Genomic DNA, 22,416 nt, shown 5'->3' on the forward strand with positions numbered 1-22,416 from the left:
TTACTATGTAAAACTACGTCGCTCGAAACAAGTGACAATACCAGGCGGTATATATTCGAGGATGCAGTATGGGGTGTGTAATAAATTACACGATAAAAATTCTATGAATCCGTAAATGCGTTTGGATTTTATGCGTTTAAATTTAAATTGCTCTTGGATTAACAAAAATATTTTTCAGTATTTTTTTATACTTTGAATGCTTAAATTTTAAAACAAGGGTTAAATGCGAAGAATATTAAGATTTTTTGATAAAATTGTAACACATATCCATATATTATAAAAATTGTATTTTTTACTCACACGTGAATAAATTTTTCAGATATAATCTTTTTCTCTTAAAAATGCATAATTTATACAGTAACGTTTATAATATATCAATACACTAATAATAATGTTTTGATTATTATATAAAAATTTCTATTTCTATAGATATATGCTCTTACGCAGTCAAAAACATTTTGTATTTATATTAGAAACAATCCACTTAAGTCTTGTTAAAATTTTCTATGGAACTGTTAATATATCCAAGTATTAAATTAACATAATGTGATTATGTTATTTGAATATGTGTTAAATTGGTATTTCACATTTCTGTAAAAACACTACAATTTATGTGTGTAAGTAAAACAGTGTTTTAAGAAGTAAATTCTATAACAAGATAAATGAATAAAATATGTATTAATTTAACATATATTATACAAGTCTAATGAAAAAATATGCCTCTACAGTTTACTTACAAATTGTATCAATATGTATTATATTTTTATGTTAATTTTTTACATATTTGTGTTACTTTCTATATATTCATCTTTTATTAAATTAACTAAAGAATTTTAGTGGATCATTTGGGGCACACAAAATGTGTTAAATTTAACACAAATTGTCCAGTGTATTCGATAACGTAAATACAATTAAAGATCATTATTACTCACCGAAATTTATGTAGCTGAGAGAGAGAACAGTTCTGTCAGATATCAAAATAGATCCATCTACCTTCTGTCTCCACGAGTCGATGAATTGAATTCACCGATTCTTCAAAAATATCGGCCGTAGATCGATCAACTTCAAGACCTTATTGGTCTCCGATAATTCCACTTATGTCGTTCTTACTGTATTCAGGACTGTTCAAACAGAACTCTTCGAAATCATGACGGGGCAGGATATAACCAGAAACCTTTTAAACGTCAAGCCTTTTCACTTTAAGGTTCTCGAATCGCGGAGTGAAAATATCCTCCGGTGAAGATTCAGAGTCCTAGAGAAACACTCGTCAGCTGAGAATTTGTGATGGAGGTCTCGTAGAAAGTCCTCGATAATAAATTGATAGATTGTAAGATGTGTGAGACACCAGATAAGTTAATTCTTTATTAATTTAATTTTTACTTTTTGATTGGACAGTCTTCCTTTAAATTTTATAAAAATAGCGATGTGAGTCAAGAAAGTCCTCCCTTGACTGTAAAACACGATGCACACTTTTCGAGTAGAGCCTCGAAGGTTTTGCAACTCTGCGGCCACGTGACCAAAAATCTACGCGACGCAAAAAGTTATTCGGTAACCTTGGAACACGAGTCTCAGAAGCTGAAACTGAAATTGTGTTAGATCTTTTATAAAAATTTTCGCAGATCGCTGAAGAATTTCTGGTCCTCGCTGCGAGATGTCCGAAGATTCTTGCAAACTTGTCAGAGCTTTCAGTGGCTCTCGATAATGTCCCGAACACTTCCCAACTGCTCCACACGTCTCAAAATTTCGAGATCTACTTCCTTAAAAACTTGCGACTTTCGAGCTTTTTACAAACTAATTCGCCATCTCGTAAACTTATCTAAAAATCTGCAAGCTTTCTTATGTCTCCTTAAACTTTCGCGAGATATCTCAGACGCTCCGAGTTGCTTTCGGAGTGTTAGCAAAGTCCCGACTTATCTCGCAAACTTCTCCAAGGACTCTCTCAAGGATCCTAGGAGAATTCTAAGAATTCTCAGGTTACCCCGGAACACCCGAGGATTCCCTCAAACTTTCCCTGGACCGGTTAGTCGATCGGTTGATCGCCGGAAAGCAGAAAGGATGTTGGCGGCGATCAGTCACGTGGCTCTGATCTATCGATCGATCACGATCGGAACGTTATGATTGCCAGCGTCCCTCGTTGGGACGTCGTTAACGGTGACGTCGTCGACCGTCCGGTGTTCGATCGCGTACACGAAACGGTAAGGCGCGATCTCAATGCTACGTGGAAGCGAGGACGTCGCGACCCTAGGCAGACGCAAACTGACGGTGCGGCGCTCGGCACCCGTTGCCGCGACGCCGTGCGTCGCGACGTCGGCCGTCCCCGTCCGCCCGCGGCGACCTCTCGCACGCGCGAACCCGCCGCGCATATTCCGAAGCAGGGTAAAGCGGAGCGGAGCGACGCGGCGCGATGCGATGCGCCGCGACGCATGCTGCACGAGCAGTCGTGCGGAAGACGAGACGACGCGGAAGAAGCTGCGAAGGATGCACGCAACAGTTGTTCGAGCATCCTTAAATTCGAGGGTGCTCGTATTTGGCGCATACCTCGGCGCGGCGTGAAGATGCTCGAATTTCACGAACAAACTTTAAATTCCTCGTCATCGACGCGATTCTCTCACACGTTATGTCTGATGTATCCGCTCGAACCACAGTGGAGAAATTTTTTTTTATGACTAACATAAAAACGTAAGAATAACTGACAGTAAAACGTAAAGTTATAAGAGTATGGCGATCAAAATCACTTCTCTCATATATCTTGTAATTTCGATATTTTCTAAACAAAGATATTGAAATCTCTACATATAGTTTTTGAGAGTCTCAAGTTGCTTAAATACGTCTTTAATTATTATGACTTACACACAATTAAAAAACAGATAGTATTTTTATTGAAGAAACATTGACTCTCTAAAATTTCGTCAAAATTGAGTTGTATACTGTACATAAGGTAACAAATTGCAAATATTTTTATTTCGCACGTCGAAACAGATAAATAGTTTTATCTTTAAAACGAAAGATAATGAAAATAAGATTAAGTAAATGATCTGTATTGTAGAAGGCATAATAAAATTAATTAATTTATAATTCTCCATAAATTTTATTGGTTAAATGATTGATTTAGCATATGATTGTTAATTGATATACCATACATGCTCCATGGTTTAATGTTTCCTTAAATTCTATTCCTATTATATCCCCACCAACTATTTGGCGTACACTTCAACTCCGTATGATCTTTCGACCACCATATAACCATCAAATGTAAAGCTACTTATACACGTCTCGCGTATGTTATACCGTTATACCCTCTCGACTATGTTCTCTTCCTTCCACAAAAGCTTCTCGTTTCCCAAATGTTCGTCCTTTCTCTATTTGATTACGCTGACACCGTTTATACACCAAATCTGAATAGTCAAGTGTGAAAACAGATTCATCGTATTGAAAGCTCATGCAATCGGAAAGAACAGTTTTGTAGAAGTATAAAATTTAGCTAGATACAAATCTGAACGTATAAATTTCGTTGGACCATAAAAATAATTACACTCAAGCTGACCGCTAAAATATCAAAACTTTTTAGCGTCACTCATGCTTAAGTTTTTCTACATAATTATTTTACTACATAAAATTATTTCCAGATTTATATTTAACTAAATTTTTTAATACTTCTCAGTAAAATTGTTCTTTCTGTGTTCCTTTATTTGGTATTCGATGCTAAAAAAATTTGATTATTTAATCCTACTGTTTCAGACCTCAGGCTGAATATACATATATCATGCTGTTTAGTATTTAACGCCTTGCGAAAATCCATCTCATTTACATGAGATTGCTTCGATTATAATCATGAACTTCATGCATTCTTACATTGTCAACCACTCGCTCTCAATCATCATTATCTTATCTTCTCCATCGCACATTCTAATATAAATCTTCTCCTATACGCTGAAGTTAAATATTTTAACTTATTACCAAGTGACATCCGCTCATCCTCATTTCTCTCTTCTTTTAGAACGTCCGCATTTCTCTATGTTGCTTCTCATTTTTAAATATGATGTATCATTTCTAAGTATGATGTATGTTTTGCTACGCTTTTTTCTTTCTTTGTTCTTTTATTACTTACACGTTTACCTAAGACTGTCAAATTCCAGTGTTTCTGTGCGAATTGTTCTGCGAATATATTTATTCCATTCATTGCTTAATTTTTATGTCTATCCTCGCGACTCTCCATGCATCTATTGTACATCTCTCATACATATGCATTAAATTATTATACAAATTGCATTTTATTAAAGTTTGGGTTTATATGTACAGCAATATTGCCTTATCTTTTTCGAGAGACCACCTATAACCATCAGATTTTATTCTTTCGAACATGCTAATCTGTGTGTTAATTTCTTTTCTCCGTACTTCAATAAAGCTATTATTATCTATTATATATATATAGATATATATATTATTATCTATGCACATGAGCTGCAGATATTTGCATATGTGAGGTCCTAAATATAAGTCCTGAGATTTAAATTATTTTAAAAGCGTTATCGTCAAATTAGGCTAAACTTAGATTACTCAAATACGAGATTACTGAACGAAAAAGCTGCACGCGCAAAAACACTTGCATATATTTTAAAATTAAGATGCCTCTAATTACAAATATCGTTACTATTTGATTTGAGCCAATTTACTAAGTGCTCACACACGCCGTGCGCCACGCTAATCACATAACGTTAAATTGCAACAACAATCTGCTAATACATCTGCGCACGCGATCGTCTCGCGGAGCCGATCCTGACACGCGTATCGCGTCTCGTGACTCGCGGATCACGGCAGGCGATCCGGCAAAGTTTCGTGTCCGGCCTGACAGTACGGCTTTGAACATGCGCGCACGTTCCACGCGTACGTATGTGTGCGTGTGCATGTACCGGCACGGTAGTTTCACGTGCAGCGTCGGGACGTCGACGTGAAACGAAACGCCGTGAGGCATGAGAACGGAATTCCCAACGGGAACATAAAGCCGCGGACGCCCCTTTTCCGGCGGCGTCTCGACGCCTGCCGACGCTCGCGTATACGTGCCACGTCACGTGGCCGACGCGCGAGATCCGGTCGACAACGCGTTGGGTGACGCGACGCATCGCGACGCATCGCGCGACGCGCGGTGCGAGACGGAGAGAATCCTGAGAAAACATAACGAAACGGTGCTTGACCGCGTCCAGCTACATGTGTGGCTCCGGATAGGGTTTGAGGTAAGCTTTTAAATGAACAATTTTAAAATGGAAACGAGAGAGAATAGAGAGAGGAGAGAGAGAGAGAGAGGTGGATAATAACAGGCGTACGAGAATAGAACGCTTTTACGGATTTTGAAAGGATAATTGTGTATGCACGCAAGGCGAGAAGCAAAGGAATTATTCGACAGGTGATTATTTCCCATAAATCTAACGATAAAAAATATTTTATATTAATTCCCTACGTAACGAATTGATGCCAAAAGGATTGTTTTTTTATTGAAGTTTATTTGTTTTTCTCTTTATATTGTTTTATTCTGTTTTTTATATAAACGGCGTAAAACTTTCAGTCTGTCTAAATAAATAACACGGGATATCCTACTACTGTTCATTACAGAAACTTTCAACTTGACTATTTAAAAACGCCATAAATGTTCCACACGCTAATGTATGATTTTCTTTAACTCTGACTTCCAAGTTCTTGGAATGTCCACCTGACAACTGTGTTTAATTAAGGGGTTCGGACGTAAAATCAGGTAACTGACATTTGCATAAATGTCTGTTACTCGAGTTTACTGGGTTTTACCTCGGAACCCCTCAATTAGTTACTCACTAATGGTTCCCGTCATCTTCGAAATAGTTCCCCTTGTAGCAATACACTTAATGAGTTGGTGTTTTCTCCCGAAACAAGTTCGCAGTTAAATTTTTTCAAGTCCGTTAACATGAACATCATATTTCTCTAAAAACTATCATTAATATAATTAAACAGATATTTGAGAATCTATACACATCTCTCTAATCCATAACAAGAACACATATTTTTGGTAGTAGTAAGTTTTAAAATTTTAAATTATATAAACAAATTACAATACTTCAATTTAGAGGATAAATATATAGGTAATTAATCTATATAAATGGAACAAAACTATAAAAAATAAAATTGTGTGAAACAAAATTATTCTAAATCATTATATCATTTAAAAATTAGAAATGGTCTTAGGATCATCAAAACCGGTATTTAGTCCATTCTTATTTCAAGACTATTTCGAATCTGCGTGATTGGTTCATGACATCTTAAGTATTTGACGATCTTAAAATAAGAATTGACTATGAATATCGGAAGTTCTATCCGATGAATAGTACTTTTTTCTATAAGAACCTTTTGACACAGATATTTTTTCAGTTATGTAAGGTCATATCTGAAAATAACAGAGAGGTTGAAATTTCGAATTTTTACAAATCTGTACACGAATTCCCTTTGGATTCAGTCGTGGGTATCGATTTTACGATCGCGACATTCGACAGCGGAAGAAAACAAAGAAAGTAACGAGGGTGACTTGGGAGAAGGTGGGGTGGCGAGGAAGCGGAGGTACGCGCGAGCGTGTGTATGTGTGTGTACGCGCAGATGAGGGGGATAAAGAAATTGGTGTACAAGGGAACGGCCGTCGAAGTAAGGTGCTCCGCAAGCGTAGCCCGTAACTTTAGCCTATCAGGAACATCTGCGAGGAAACTGTGCGCGGAACGAGCCAAAGTTACCTGCAATTGACAAATTTCCGATGGCTACTTCGTGGCTGTCGCCTTCGCAGCAATTAGTCGCGATGGACTTTGGAAACACTCGGCGCGTGACGTCGATCATGACTAATTGCCAGAAACAAGGCGATGCGCTTGATAAGTCTCTTTCACTTCATCGCCCGTCGAACCCCACATTCTTTTTCTTCACTCTTATCTACGAACTTGTTTGAATCGATAAGAAATAAAACAAATTGTTTTAATCACGGTCGAAGATTTGTCAATTGTACGAACCGAGTTAAATTTTTGTGAACGACAATGTCACACAAACTTTTTTCTAAATAATTACTTGAACATTGATTTTCCTGTTTAACATCGTTCATCTCTATATTTATAGTTTTACATTGTTACTCGCGTAATATTTTTTTAACGTAATTATTCGCGTGGTATTTCTGATACCTTTTTTTAATGTAATTTGCTATTAAATAAAATTGATAATGTTCTATATATACATTCTTTAGAAAACCAATAGAAAACATTTTTAAGTATGAAACTATTTGTGCTAAATACACATAGAAAGAATTTTGCTCTGAAGTATTTAGCTATATATAAAAATTTGAAATTTTGTTGAATCATCAAAATAACTCTAGCCTAATGAGCCAACACAACTTTGATATTCTAGTCAATTTGCATAATTTCTACATAATTATTTGAGCATAATTTCTGCATAATTATTTTGATAATTCAATAAAATATTATTTTCAGATCTGCACCTACACTAAAAAAAATGTTTTGTTCTATGAATTAAAAAGTTGAAATATACTAAATAAAAATTTTTTCAAAATGTATCAAACAAAACACTATAATTTTATGCAAACTAAATTATTTAGTTATAATACAAACAAATATTTTTGTTATTTACAAGGCAGGAAAATTATTTTGCAAAAACAACTAATTTTTTGTTATAAAAACAAAATATTTAATTGCTGTTAAAAAAATCGACTTCTTTCTAATGTCATAGGTATATTTTTAAATATTTCAACAAAATCGTTTTTTTCCCATGTAATAATGTATAAATAAAGTGTATAAATGTGTGTAATAATGTATGTGTAAATAGCGTTTATACCTTAAACGTATTTATAAGTCCGGGGTATCGTGGACATCCCTCGCGAACAATGAAGGATCAACGGCAATGACATCAGAGATGTTATTAAGATCTACACGTTGATTAACAAAAAGAACATCAAAAAAGAGTATTTTAATTAAAGCGTCGTTTCTTCATTAATAGCGCAAGGTGCGTCACATTAATATCGATCAGTTTTCTCAAAAGAGACTACGTCACATCAATATCAATTAACGCGGTAAGTAATAGAAGATCGCGTGCTGCGCCAGTCATTTGCTCGTCCTGCCGATATCCTCGCTCCGGTTAGCCTCCTGCTGCGATCATCAAGTCCTATTGGTCGTAAAGCGAATGATCGATAACGTCCGTGCCACGCACAAGATAGGCATATTAGTATGAATCGATTATCAATAAAAAAGTAATTTTAATCAAACGACAAAATTGCAATATGGCATCTCCAACTTGAGGATGTGTACTCCATAAATGTTCACACAAGCCTTCATCCAGTCATAAAAAGGATATAAAAAGCATAATAAAAGTTACGTTCGTATATTTATATCAATTTCTACTCGTCCTAAGGTATTCTAACTATCCTGTATTCCTTTTAAGCGTTTTATTTTAATGGCGAGAATTCTTTTAAAAAAAGTTTCTCCAACACAAAAAAACGTCCATAATTTTTCCGTGAAAGATGGATGGCAAAGACACGTTCTCTTCGATTAATTTCATATACGGGCTTCGACAAAATTTTTATTTCAGACTCCGTGTTGTGTACAGGCATGTAATATCGAAAATTGAGAAGTTTAGGTAAGGAAAAATTGACTTGATAGATAAGAATCTCATACGAAACACCTGTGCCATTTATTCCTTCCTCCGAGTTAAGGGCCCTCTCGTTTCAAAAGGACGAGTATAAGAATTGAATTGAAAGGAGGATCGGCACGTCTTGTTAAAATGGCGAGTGTCAAGCTTCCAGATGCGATCGCAAAATGTGCATATTAGTGCGTTTCGGGAACAAGGGACGTCGAAAGAAGGCTGAGAAAGAGGCGGGATGGGGGTGAGAAAGGGTGGTCGGGGTGAATCGCGCGAGCAGCCATTTATCAAAAACACGTAACACCTATGCAAGAAAAATCGACGATGTTTTAGTCGGCGTGCTTATGACGCGGGAGATGGATGTACGAACCGAAACCTTGTACATTCTAAGGGGCGGCAAGAACATTATGTATTATACGCTCCTACGCCGTGCTTCCTTTACCCTCTCCCTTATACTACCCCCCGTGAAGTCCTTCGTGACGGAAGGGCGGCGCGCACCACCAACCGTCGCTTCTTTTGCTCGAATTCTCGAGAAAAAAGTGCGTAACTTCATGCAGCCCGTAAAAAGAGGATGTAATATTAGTGTGCAAGGGGCTAAAGATGTCTATACACGAGAGAAGATGTCTATACGTGAGAAGCAGAAGAATAAAATTATCAAGAAGTTTATTCCGGTATATTTATACTTTTCTAAATTGAGAAGATATGTAAATTATAAAGTACATCCGATCTGAAGCTTCAAAATACAGTCCCACTTATATGTCGTATATCCCGTAAAGATTATAGTAAAAATAAATTCTTATCTTCTTTGTTATATAAATCCTAAAAATGTCATTTAAGATAGCTAATATCCTTTTAATAGAAATGATAATTCATAAAGGTCAGCGGATGTTAAATAACCGTATTTTTACCTCAATTTAGCGTGTCCTTTCAGTTTGACATTTACGAGAAAATGTTACTTGCGATCAATGATCGTCGATTAAATACGGTGTAAACCTCTAATACACGATAATAAACTAAATTATAATTTACATCATTATTAGTAATTTTTTTAAAAAATCTCATTTAACGGATTAATATGCTTGAATCTGATAATATGAGCGTTATAATCATAATTTAATGTAGTTTACAAATTTTGAACAATTGTTTATTAGGGCAAAAAAGGAAATTTTTAAAACATATTTTGGAGCGCTGAGTTCGAATCTGTTGTTAGAAAAATTTTATTAGATCGAATTTTTAAGATACTGCATGTCATTTTAAGATATATATAACATTTTTTCCCAAGTAATTTGCGTATGACAAGCCATAAAGCAAACATTTCACTACGATTTTATGACAATTAAAGAATATTGTCAAGAATATTGAGACAAAATACGCTATTACTACTCAAGACATACATCAAGCCAATAGAAAATCAAATGACTTTATTTTGACGTTAAAAAAATCAAAATAGTTATAAAATTTGCCTGTTCATTGACATTAAAAATTAAATAAAGTCATTTTGACTTTTTGTTGTTTTTTTATGTTTCTTGAATGCTGAATTCTAATACATGAAATCATAGTCTAAAGTCATATAAAAATTAAACGATCAATACTTTTGATTTGTTTTTTAATTTTGATAAAATTTTATTATATATATTGGAAACAAATGCTTTTCTTATATCTTATCTAAACTGAACTTGTATTATGAAATTATTCAAATAGATTCCAATCGAAATTGTTCAATTATTCCCTAAATTTCTATTGTGTTTTCTAGGGAAAACGGATGGATTCCGGTCGGAATCCATTCTGAACAATTCCATAATATGCCCTCTAATGGAAATATTTCGATGGCAGATTCGGGCTCTCAGCATTGAAAATTACCCTAGAAACAATCATATAATCTTGTACAAACTTTGTAAATTATAGTATAATTTATTATTTCGCGAAATAAAATATCACGTTATTTTTAGAGACATATCATTAATTTACGAGCGATCATCACGAGGAAAGAGTTAGAATGGATTGGTGCATGTTGGTATGATACAGGTTGAATCGGATGCAGCGGATGCTGCATAATAAAATGGGCCACGTACTGATGGATCGCGATACCAGCGCATTAGTAGCCGCAGCAGTAAAGCTTAATGTTGATTGCGTCGAGTTTCGGGCGAGCCCGTAAAAATTCTGATTAACCCGCCAGACGTGACGGCATGTACCATTTTAAGTATATTCTGCGCAATAAAAATATAAAAAAGTAAATAGAAAAAAAGAGGAAAAATAGAAAAAAGGTGAGAGGGAGAGGTATATGAAAGGTCGGTCGGAAATATATGCGTGCAATCGCGAAGAGGAAGATCAAGTTGCTTTATATGCGCAGGTTGCGGCATCGCGTGCTACAAAACGATTTGTGGACGAAGATCTCGCGACGATGTTGAATTCAATAATGGAGCGTATTCGAAAGTGCGTTTACACAGAATCTTCCAGTCTTTAAGACTGTAGTTCTTGCGGTTCTTGAAAACGTTACAAAGCGAACAATTATGGTTCGAATAATCAATTGATGAATAAAGTCTAACAATAAAGATAATTTATATAAAGCATCTCCAGAAATTTTTTCAAATTTAAAACATTACAATGGAAAAAGCTCGTGGAAAACTACATAATGAAAATAATGTTTTTACAGTAGTAAGCTTTTAGAACTTCGAGATATATTTAATGTTTATTTTTCACAAATTTCTCTCTCTCTCTTTCTTTCTCTCTTTTCTATATTTGTTAAAAATATTATTTTAATTTAAAAATAGATTAACATCTTATTTCTATAGTCTTAAATGAAAAAAAATGATGCAGTTGTTCTAGAAATTTTATTTGTTGAATAATAAAATAGTTATGATTTTTTTTATTTCGGTACATTCGCTTTAAAAATATATAATGTAATTAATATACAAAAATATATATACCATGTTATATATACCTTTTACTAAAATTCTAAATGATCAGAAAATAAATAAGACATGAAATATGTGTGTGTGTAAAAGAATTATATATATACATATATATATATACACACATACGAAACATATATAATCCTTAATATATTATATAATATAAAATTATATGATATTATGCTAAACGATAATCTATAAAATAGCTTTCGGCAACTATTGGCTCAGAAATGAAATCTGAACGAATGTCGCTGTAATAGCGCAATATTGCTCGGATGTACGTAAAATTTAAGGGAAAAGACCAGCCGTCGTCCTGCTGGACCGAGCATCCAGCATCCCGACATCTCGTGAGATCAGAACTTAAGGCAATTGCGCCTCGGCGCACTGATACAACAAAGGGCACCTTCTAACGCGGTTATACCTCGTAAGCGAAACTCTATTGCTATATCCTATCCTATATTGGCCGTCTCAGAGAGCCCACCTTCATCCATCCTCCGTCTTCCTCCCTCGCCTCCGCCGTCCAACTTCCTTCAACCCTTATCGGTCTATTACTTCCTCTCTCTTTCCGCCGCTCCGTCTCTATCAATACCGACCTAATCTACTTTGCCGGCAAATAGTGTTCGCCTTCCCCAGACAATGTAACCCCCTAGAAACCACCCTTCTCCTCTCAGTCCCCGTACTTGTATCTACTCGCTACAAGTCTATGTTTCGAGTCTCCTCACACTCCTCGATTTATCCGCGAGCAGAAAACGCGATCATCGCGCGCGTCCGCTCGAATTAATTTGGATTGTTTAGAGATTGTTTTGATGCGCGAATAATTTTCCATGATGGAGAAGCGGAGGGGCGGTAATCCTGAATATGATAAGCCGGAATGGAGTTAAGTAATGAATCGATCGTTCGCTTACTCACATTATTCTTAAACAGTTGATTATTCGAGTGATTATTGTTTACCGAATTCAAAATTGAGGAAATTATCATAATGACGAAGATATGAATCTAAGAGAAAATATATTAAAAATCTAATTTGTGTGTGCACCGAAAGTCTGATTAATGATGTCTACTTGGAAGGCGATGGTAAAATCAAGGAGGGGATTCATCTCCGGTATAATTTTCAACGAACCACGCCTCAGGCATTATGATAATTAAAAACTTTAAAAAATATCGTGGACAATTGGGAAGAACGTTACAGATTACAATCATAGTCTACATTGATTCAGATATTAAATCTTTGTTATCAATCTTGAGAAATATATAACAATATGCATATATGAGACATAATAGATAATTTTTTTCATCCACGTATATCGAATAATTTCAGTTATTATTCAATGTCACAATGTGCTCTCTGTTAACGATGAAATGTCATTTCATGTATTTATTATAAATTAGAGTCAATCTAATTTAATAATTTTATGTACGGAAAGAGAATGATTTTGCTGAAATATTTAAAAATTAGCTGCATACAAATCTGAAAATAATTTTGTTAAATTATTAAGATAATTATGTAGGGAACTGAAACATAATGAGCAATACAGTAAAAATGTTGACGTTCTAACAACCGTCTTGAGCGATTTACATTATTTTTATTTTAAATTATTTTTTTTATTAAAATTATATCACATAATTATAACAAAAAACTATTTTCAGATCTAACTAAATTTTTAGATACTTCAACAAAATCGTTTTCTTCGTGTTTTTAAAAATCAAATTTTATACAGTCTCCTCTTCTCCCTCTGTTATTGGCAAGAAATGTATTGTAAAGAATATTTTAGTCTCGTGGACCATTTCAATTAAATTGAGCCGCTGAGTTGTTACGTTATTCAAAAACGCGTGATATGTGCACCCAGTTCACAATTTGTCGCTCATTCATTATTTTGTTAATTTATTTAATAAAAGAGAGAGAGAGGGTTAAAAGCAGAAAAGCGGTCTTATATAATGTAAAGAGAGAAAAAAAAAGTGAGGAAGGGAAGAGAGAGAGAACGATGGGCATAATGCCGTGGGTTTCCGTCATCGGTGAACAAACAGAGCTCACCACTGTTTTACGTGCCATCGGCGATTCGCGGTTTGAAACGCACCGGTCCCTGTTCCACACAGGCCGCGTCGCGTCGTGGCCGAACGAGCTCGCTCGTTCGCTCGCATTGCTTGTAATTTAGTAATGAATACGTACGTACCGCACACACGTGAAGTGTGCGGGCCGCTGATATGTAGACGCGTAACATCTGGCGGCCTATGAAATGCAGGCACGGCCGAACGAACGGCCTGCAGCTGAACGTTACGACCGACGAGAGTTATGAGCCCCGACTCAATCTCCGGTCCACGTCCGATATAATTGCGATACTAAAGCTCCGGCACAAGCTCCGGCAAAGCGCGTAAATCGCGCGCTTTTCCCACACGATGATGCGTGGTCACATCATCGAGATGACGATGACGACAAGGGAATTTCGTCGGAAGATAACACAAGCAGGAGAAATCGTATCTTAGCAATTAACCAAATAAGAAAATTATCGCTAAAGAGTGAAAAATTGTAGATGCGTTTACTCCTACAAAACTGAATGATATGATATATATTTTATTATCGAATTTAAGGTTGATTCATATAATGAAGACTTTATAAAATGTATTAAATAACTTATATGATTATTAAACCAATCATTATAAACATAAAACAAAATTTGTTTGAAAAATGATAATTCTTCGTTTAAAACTATAACCCTATGTTTAAACTAATCTTCTCATTATCAAATCTAAGGGTAACCGATCGCAATCAGTAATTTATGAAATGTATTTAATAGTCGATAATTATGAAACTGTAAAAAATGAAGTCGTCATTTTTCAAGCGAAAGTCGATTGTTGTATTTGCGAAACGACGATTGTTCGCTCGAAGCTATATCCCGTGTAGTAAAATTAATCTCCCTTCCGTTCATGAAATTAATATTTATTAATTGATCGCAAAATCCACATAATGTTTGTATTCCTGACACGTTTATTTTTGTAGATATATTATCCCAAAATTTTAGCATTTTTTTGTTTAATTCAATCAATTTAAGTACATCATCATTGTGTTACCGCATGTAATTTTCAATGCAAAATCAATCTAGCACATTAGTCACATTCGAGTCGTTTTTTGACTTTGTCGTTCGTTTTTATGAATAAAAAAAACTCTAAATAAAAATCGTTTGTCATACTAATTGTTGATCACTCGCAGGACACTATTACCTATATATCGATATACGTTTAGGATGCATAGAAAAATGCATCGAGCCGTAGCATGACGTAAATGTAACAACATATGCATTACTATACTGTGAGTAAATTCAAACATCGTGAGCAAACACACAAACATATCGCAACCATTACGTTACCTTAATTGAGGTATTGCAACGATCGTTTGACACTCCATATTGCACCCCCCCCCCCCCATGTTGCTCCACGTTTATAAAATAAACAACATGATATATGAATACATATTACGAAAATCATTTCATTAAAAATCATCAGACTGCGACAGAATATTTACACAAAAATAGCGATATGTCTTACTTATTTATCGATATAGTATAATATCGAAACTTTTCAAAAACGTACCAGGAAAAAAGAATTTTGAAGAGCTTTAGAAACATAAATTATATTAATGATTATACTGTTTGTGTGCAACAAAAAAAGTTACCATTTAAGATGGAGCTATTTGAATTTCTTTTCTCTTGTACATTTTGCAATTTTAATAATTAAATAGATTTAAATTATATCAATAAAAAGATGTATGAAAAAAATGATAATTATAAGTATTGAAGAGTAACAAGGATAAAATAATACGCACAAAGATCTTGAGACATAGGTATATAAATATGCGTATATACATAATTCAATACAATTTATGTCTATGTTCACTTAATGATAGATTAAAATTTATTATAGTTTCGATACACTTTCACATTCCCGCTTGATATTTTGCGATTCTTCGATTGCGAATCCCAAGTGTAAAGGGAAGACGAAATTGCCGGTGATTCCTTAATCGATAATCTCGATTTCCATTTTTGAAGGAAAAAGTGGATAGCTCAAATTTTTATTAAACGAACGTAGACCAGAAAGAAACTGCAAGGAAAAAAAATGAATTCTCCGGAAAACGCAACTTGTTCAATAAAATAAATAGCTACCTCCATTATTTATTTAAAAAATCGATTAAAGTAATATCTATTGGAATTTTCAGAACAATCGCTCAGTTTTTATTCATGGTATGTAATACTTTTTAATACTTTTTGCCAAAATTTATACCTAATTAATAATAAAAATAGATGCTGTCAAAAAAGAATTCTATTATACAAAGAATACCGATTTAAGATAAAAGCATATAAATGCTAGTATAAAACGATAACATATTTTAAATTTTATTTATTAAATATAAATACGTAACATAATTAAACTTTTATTTTTACATAAATCATTTGCTAAAATTTTAAACAATGAAGAAGACAAATGAAAAATGATATATTTATAATCGTGTTCAATATTATATGTAGTAATTAAGTTTCAACAAATGTTTCAAAATATCTATACTTCTAAACAGGATATTATACACTAGCAATAGCATCTATTTTTACAAATTCGTATAACTGAGTAACAATTTATATTTTTATTAAACGTTTAAAAAAATAATAGGCGTCTGAAATAAGATTTAAAAAAGTAACACAATTCGCATTTCGAATATATTTTAAATCTTTTGTAAAATCTTCGTACAAGTCTGTATAAGAATCATCATCCGTCACACATATTCACGTAATTTATATAATCGTTATAACATTCCTACCTTTTTTCATAAATGATCTCAAATAATTACATTTAAATTAAGATCATTTTGTCGATCTCTTTGAATCTGCAGACGATTCTCGTTTGCTAAGTCCCGTTTCTGAAATAACATCGAATACTTTTTTATACAAATGATTGATGTCTTAGTATTTTATTTTTTCAAAAATGTCAAAAATTTATTTTATATAGAGATATAATATAATTATATTTATATATAAATCTGTATATAAATATATCTGTACCTATAAATTTATATACATATAAATTTTTATATGAAAAATCATTACATATTATATAATAAATTATCCTTATTTCATATATATAATTTATTTTTACCGTTTGCTATGGCAGCTACATCATCTGCATCCAATGTCTCATACTGTAACAAGGCTTCCGCTAATTGTTTGTGTTCTTTCGCGTGCGTTTTTAAAATTGCTTTCGCACGTTCATATGATTCCTATAAAACAAATAAAAAAATGTATTAATTAGAAAAAGAAGAGAGAATTAATAATTTCTTTATATTCAAATTTCTGTTTTTTTAACATAATGATTAAATTACTTTGTATTAAAAAAGAAAGAAAAATATTTTCTCATCGGCTCACATTTTCAAAAGAACTTTATATTTACCTGTAAAAGCCGCTTTACTTCATTGTCGATGATCTCATTCGTGCTTGGCGCATACGTGTTGTTGTTACCAAAAAACTTCTTATTTTCTACTATTGACCTGAATCCCACTTTCTCCGACATTCCATAAATCTTCACCATCGTCTCCGCTATCTTCGTCGCCTCCTGCAAAGAAAAAAAAACATACACGTCTCTAGATTTATCTTAATTTATATTTCTAAAATTTACAAACCGTCATTAAGTAAAATTCCTAACATTGCAAAATATAATCATACCACTAAATCGGAAGACGCTCCTGTAGTCACTTTTTCTGGACCAAATACTAATTCTTCTGCAGCTCTTCCACCCATCATGGAATCCATGTTGGCTAACAGTTGTGATTTTGTAATATGATAAACATCTTTCTCATGCATATAGGAAGTCTAAAAAAAAACAATGTAGATTAAAAAATCGAGCAAAATTTATAAAAATATCTAAATTCAATTACATACACAAAAATAGTTTCAATAATTATGAATTATTTATTGTATATAAATACAAATTATATTTTAAAACAAGATTTCTAAAAAAAGAGATAAAATTATTTTTTAAAATATTCAATTAAATTAATCGAGATTTTTTATAATAATTATCAAATTAAAAAATAAGTTAATTATACATACATGGCCTAACGATGGACCTCGTGGCACAATAGTGACCTTATGAAGCGGCGTAGCATCTTTTGTGTAAAATGCTACTAGAGCATGCCCTGCTTCATGATACGCTGTAATGCGATTGACTTCTTCATCGCGTAATTTTAATTTACCTTCTGGGCCCATTAATACTTTATCTCTAGCATGCTCTAAATGCTTCATAGTTACGTAATCTGCTTCATCAATCGCAGCGCGCAATGCAGCTTGATTTACCTGTAATATTATAATAGAAAACTCAATTTATATATTACGTACATCTATACTCGTCTACTAAAATCAAATAAATCAAGAAAATTAAATTTTAATAACCTATTTTGAAAATATTTTATATGTTCTGTGTTACATTCAGAAAAAAAATTGATTGTAAACTAATAAAATTAAAAAATTCGTAAATAAAAGGTAAAATAATATAATTAGATTTACATAATATTATAAAATATTTCTTTCTCACCATGTTTTCAAGATCGGCTCCAGTGAATCCTGTAGTACAACGTGCTAAATAATCCGTATCGATTTCGTGTGTCAATATTCTAGCTAAGTAGAGATCTAATATTTCCTTACGGCCAACATAATCAGGCTTGTTAACATAAATCTCAACATCGAAACGACCAGGGCGCATTAGCGCTTTATCGAGATCCTTACGTCTGTTCGTAGCACCAAGAACTATGACACCTTCATTCTGACGAAAGCTAAAAAAAAAACAAATTTTTAATAAAATAAAATATTTAGAATTAAATTTTGTATCAAAAAAGTTAAAAATTTAATAACTCGTATATTTATCAAAGAATAACTCAAAATATTACAGTGTGTAGACAACTACGTTTAAATCTCAATCAATTCGTAAACTCACCCATCCATTTCAGAAAGTAATTGATTAATTGTCTGATTTGCGTAAGGATGAAGAATTGAGTTCGTCCTTTTTGCACCCACGGAATCGATTTCATCAATGAACACTACACATGGTGCTTTTTCTTTCGCTGCTCCTACGAAGTTGATTAAAGCATTGACATATTTATCACGATTTTAGCAATTCATTCATTATCGCTATTTTTTTCGTAAAATTTTTTTTCTTGTCCGTTGGATTTTATATACTCACTGAATAAATCTCTAACACGTCGGGCACCCTGACCAACGAGGATTTCATCAAATTCAGGACCTGCCACATGGAAGAATGGTACACCGGCTTCTCCAGCAACTGCACGCGCTAACAATGTCTTTCCTGTTCCTGGCGGGCCGACCAACAATACTCCCTTCGGCAACTTTCCACCAAGAGCAGAAAATTTGTCAGGGTTCTTTAAAAATTCTACTACATTCAAAAGCTCTTGCTTTGCCTCATCTACCTATAATTTTTACAAATGTTTAGAGTACTTTAAAAGATATAAATACATAAATTAATTATTAGTTATATTTAGATAAAATAAATTTAATTATATTATATTAATTAATGTTTTAGAAATTATTACTTACTCCTTTAACGTCACTAAATGTGACATGGATATCCTCAGGATCAATTTCAATTCTATGGCTCATGGGAAGTTTGAATATTCCTCCTCCTGGATAGCTGACTGCGCAATATAAATAATTTAGTAAAATTAATAAAAACTTATAATATAATAAAAACAACGTCAATTTTTATACACGTACGATAAAGCCAAATTACAAGAATAATAGTAGAGACAGTTAGTATATTCAGCATGATTTTCAACCACGCATTTGTTCGGCCTCGCATTTGGCGTTGTAACCCAGATTCATATCCTTCTACAAAAGCAATTTTTATTCTCTTCTGTTCGTCTGCTGTTGCCTCAGTATTGTTGAAGATCTGTTTTAGTTTCTCATAATCCGAACCCTTTAGCTCAGGTACTAAACCCTGCAATAATAAAATAAAACAATTAGATTCATATAGAAACTGAATATTGTTACTTATTTGTATAAACATAAATATAGTGTACCACTTGTATATTAGAAGACAGGCCAAGCCATTTTTTTATTCTACTCATGAATGGTGGATTTTGCTCCAGTTCCATTTTTACAGTACGCTGAGATTTAAATGTACGAGTCGACATATGATTGTGTAGCTTCTTGCCATACCATGTATGCAGTAGTCTATGTTGCTGTTTTGACGCTAGATAGACAACAGGTAGAATAATGGGCTCTGTGAACATAGAGCATGGGAAGTCTCTCTTATTCTCGGCAAAACTTAGGCCGGATAAGTAAGACACTCTCCACTTATTATTCTCTTCCAATGGTCTTCTAAATACACTGACAGCTATATTATCTAGCATTAAGTACACCTTATTGTCCCTCATTTTCAACACATTTGATGTGTTTAAACGGTTTAAACTTATCTCTGGTAGCTCGGTACAATTCCTCGCTGCCTAAAACAAATCAAAAGTTCTGTTCTTACATGCATAATTTCTTTTTAAGACAAGCACACACATAACACTGTAATTTTAAAATAAATCTTTATATATTTTTTATTTTGTAATCATTATATCTTATAATTATCTTTCTAATCTATATTCACAATTCTTTTCGTATATAAGCTATAATTAAACAAATAAACTTATGGAAATACCTCTTCAAAACTATCAGGACAAATTACTGTCTCCTCCGCATTTTTTTGTGAGGATTCATCATGTTTCTTGACTTGGACTGAATATGAAGTCGTCCTAGGAGTCGCTGTCAACGCTAGCTGAGTCAGATGGTACAAGACCTAAAATTCAAAGAATATCAAATAGAATAAAAAATTTTATAAACAAGCAATATTTTAAGTAAATCATTAATTTTAATATTTTATAATTGTATCAACAGAATGCTATTTTATAATTATTATACAAACAAAAAATAAAACAAAATAAATAAAAAATATTGTGGTCTAGAGATTAGACTATAATATTCTTATGTATTTTATATAACGTTCTGAAATCAAATCTGATATCCAAATTGTTCCATCATATCATAGTTCTTTTATCAACAAAACATAGTTAGATTTTCCAATACTTTTAATCTACTAGCTTTATATTAACTTTATAAACCGACACATTACTGCTGAACTTTCTCTCTTTTACTTGAACTTATATATGAAAAATCTGTAAGCCATGAATAACTTTAAATATGTAGAAAAATGGAAGTATTTTTTTTAAGAAAAATTATGACATGATGAAACAATTCTAGGCATTGGATTCAATTTCAGAGCATCAAAATATATATAAGAATACTGTATTCTAATCTTTGGATCAAATATTACATTTTATTTTGTGTATCTCTGAGTTATTATAGACATACTAGATCTAATAAATCATAGAAATAAATCTGACAGTATGTGTCGCAGTCACAGCTATCTATCATACACATTTGTAACTTTAAAATAATTTCATATCATACAGATAAAATTAGATAAAGCACACATATAAATTTAATATGAATGTTCATATACATATTTAACAAATGCTCTTGTATACTTATGCAAGGACAGCAAGTCACATGTATATGTGGGAGATAGGCAAAACATGCTGTCAGAAACATGATGTAATTGTAAGACGTTGTGAATGCAAACCTGATTGTGAGATTGAAGAGATATCATAATCGCGAGTCCTGGGACAGGAAAATCGTGCAAATTTGCGTTAAACTACGGACGATCTGGAGTTGGAAGAACGATCGCGCGAAAACGATAGATCACGACCGTTGAAGCGAGATCGAACGCGTACAATCGATCGAGCGGTCCAGGTTGCTTTATCGTGAATCTGTTATGATCTGTTGGGACAGCCACGATATTCCTCGCAGATGTAATCACGTGACCGGTCACTTGGCAATTTATTGGAACATCGAACGCGATTTTTTTTTATAATAAACGAGGACCGACCGTGTTTTGAACACGGAGCCAATTAATGGTTAGCCGTCAAAGGCATGAACTAGAAATTTACAGATTTGCCAAACATATCGATGATGTGGCTACAGTCAAAGCCCGATATTTCAAGTGTCGTACGACAAGGCTTTTCAAGCACGTTGATTGGCTATAGGACAGAGAGATCCGAGAATCTCTCTGTTTTACAGCCAATAAACAGGCTTGAAAAGCCTTGTCGTACGACACATGAAATATCGGCCAAAGTCAACTTGATGCTATAAATGTCAAAACCTTTTTTGATTGGTCAATTAGAGAAATTTTCTCTTCCGATTGGTTAATTAAATGCTTCAAAGTTTTGTAGCCAAGTGAACCGCACCCCGGTAGTATATTATAGAACAAACTTATTATTAATAATACATCTATAAATTTATTCGCGTCACATGTTTCAACTTCAAAGCATAAGGTGTTCTTTTTGGTTAAATTTCTTACACAATTCATCTTTCTTTCTTTGGAAGAAAGATTGTTTTCCTACCCATTGGAGAGGAAAAGAGAAAAGATGGACCATGCACAAAAATTCAGCTAAAAAGAACAGACCTATACATACATTACGTTCGATTTGAATGTTTAGCACTTATATTCTTATTGGCGTTAAATGATAAAGACAGAATGATAATTATAAGCGTTTAAAACACGCATGTGATAGTTCAAATCAAGCGCAGCCATGGAGTTAGCTCATGATTCCAAAGTGTGTCCAAGATATGTGTGTGTGTGTGTGTGTGTGTGAGAGAGAAAGAGAGAGAGAGAGAAAGAGAGAGAGAGAGAGGAAGATATATAGAAAGATGCGTGTAAGAAGGACAGATACATATGGAACATTCGTTCTCTCTGCGCATGATTT

General features: G+C 33.5%; 2 protein-coding genes across 4 annotated transcripts in view; both read right to left on the reverse strand.

Annotated features, from left to right (window-relative positions):
• LOC108780146 (uncharacterized) overlaps window positions 1–1,347 on the reverse strand; it is a 197,551-nt gene extending 196,204 nt beyond the window's left edge. For all 3 annotated transcript variants that reach the window (XM_018547751.1, XM_018547753.1, XM_018547750.1), the window contains exon 1: window positions 933–1,347. The gene's annotated coding sequence lies outside the window, so the exon portion shown is untranslated. The remainder of the gene's footprint in view (window positions 1–932) is intronic.
• Window positions 1,348–15,440: 14,093 nt separating this feature from the next.
• Window positions 15,441–21,487, reverse strand: YME1L (ATP-dependent zinc metalloprotease YME1L). The gene is made up of 14 exons (XM_018547764.1): window positions 21,234–21,487; window positions 20,253–20,390; window positions 19,627–20,052; window positions 19,322–19,544; window positions 19,145–19,242; window positions 18,774–19,017; window positions 18,528–18,660; window positions 18,129–18,366; window positions 17,648–17,890; window positions 17,261–17,407; window positions 16,989–17,150; window positions 16,698–16,818; window positions 16,363–16,461; window positions 15,441–15,650 (listed from the first exon to the last, which is right to left on the reverse strand). Exons 1-13 carry the CDS (start codon window positions 21,258–21,260, stop codon window positions 16,406–16,408), a joined length of 2,256 nt encoding a protein of 751 aa, XP_018403266.1. The 5' UTR covers window positions 21,261–21,487; the 3' UTR covers window positions 15,441–15,650; window positions 16,363–16,405.
• Window positions 21,488–22,416: the final 929 nt, after the last annotated feature.

Source organism: Cyphomyrmex costatus, unplaced genomic scaffold (genome assembly GCF_001594065.2).
Source record: "Cyphomyrmex costatus isolate MS0001 unplaced genomic scaffold, Ccosl1.0 scaffold685, whole genome shotgun sequence".
NCBI lineage: Eukaryota > Metazoa > Arthropoda > Insecta > Hymenoptera > Formicidae > Cyphomyrmex > Cyphomyrmex costatus.

Excerpts from the sequence above, each read along its gene's own strand:
- YME1L (XM_018547764.1), bottom strand. The coding sequence starts at position 21,260 with ATGATATCTCTTCAATCTCACAATCAG. Across the intron at positions 16,819-16,988 it reads AAGTAAAGCGGCTTTTACAG|GAATCATATGAACGTGCGAA; the intron begins GTAAATATAAAG and ends TTTGTTTTATAG. Across the intron at positions 16,462-16,697 it reads TGTAGCTGCCATAGCAAACG|AAACGGGACTTAGCAAACGA; the intron begins GTAAAAATAAAT and ends ATGTTATTTCAG.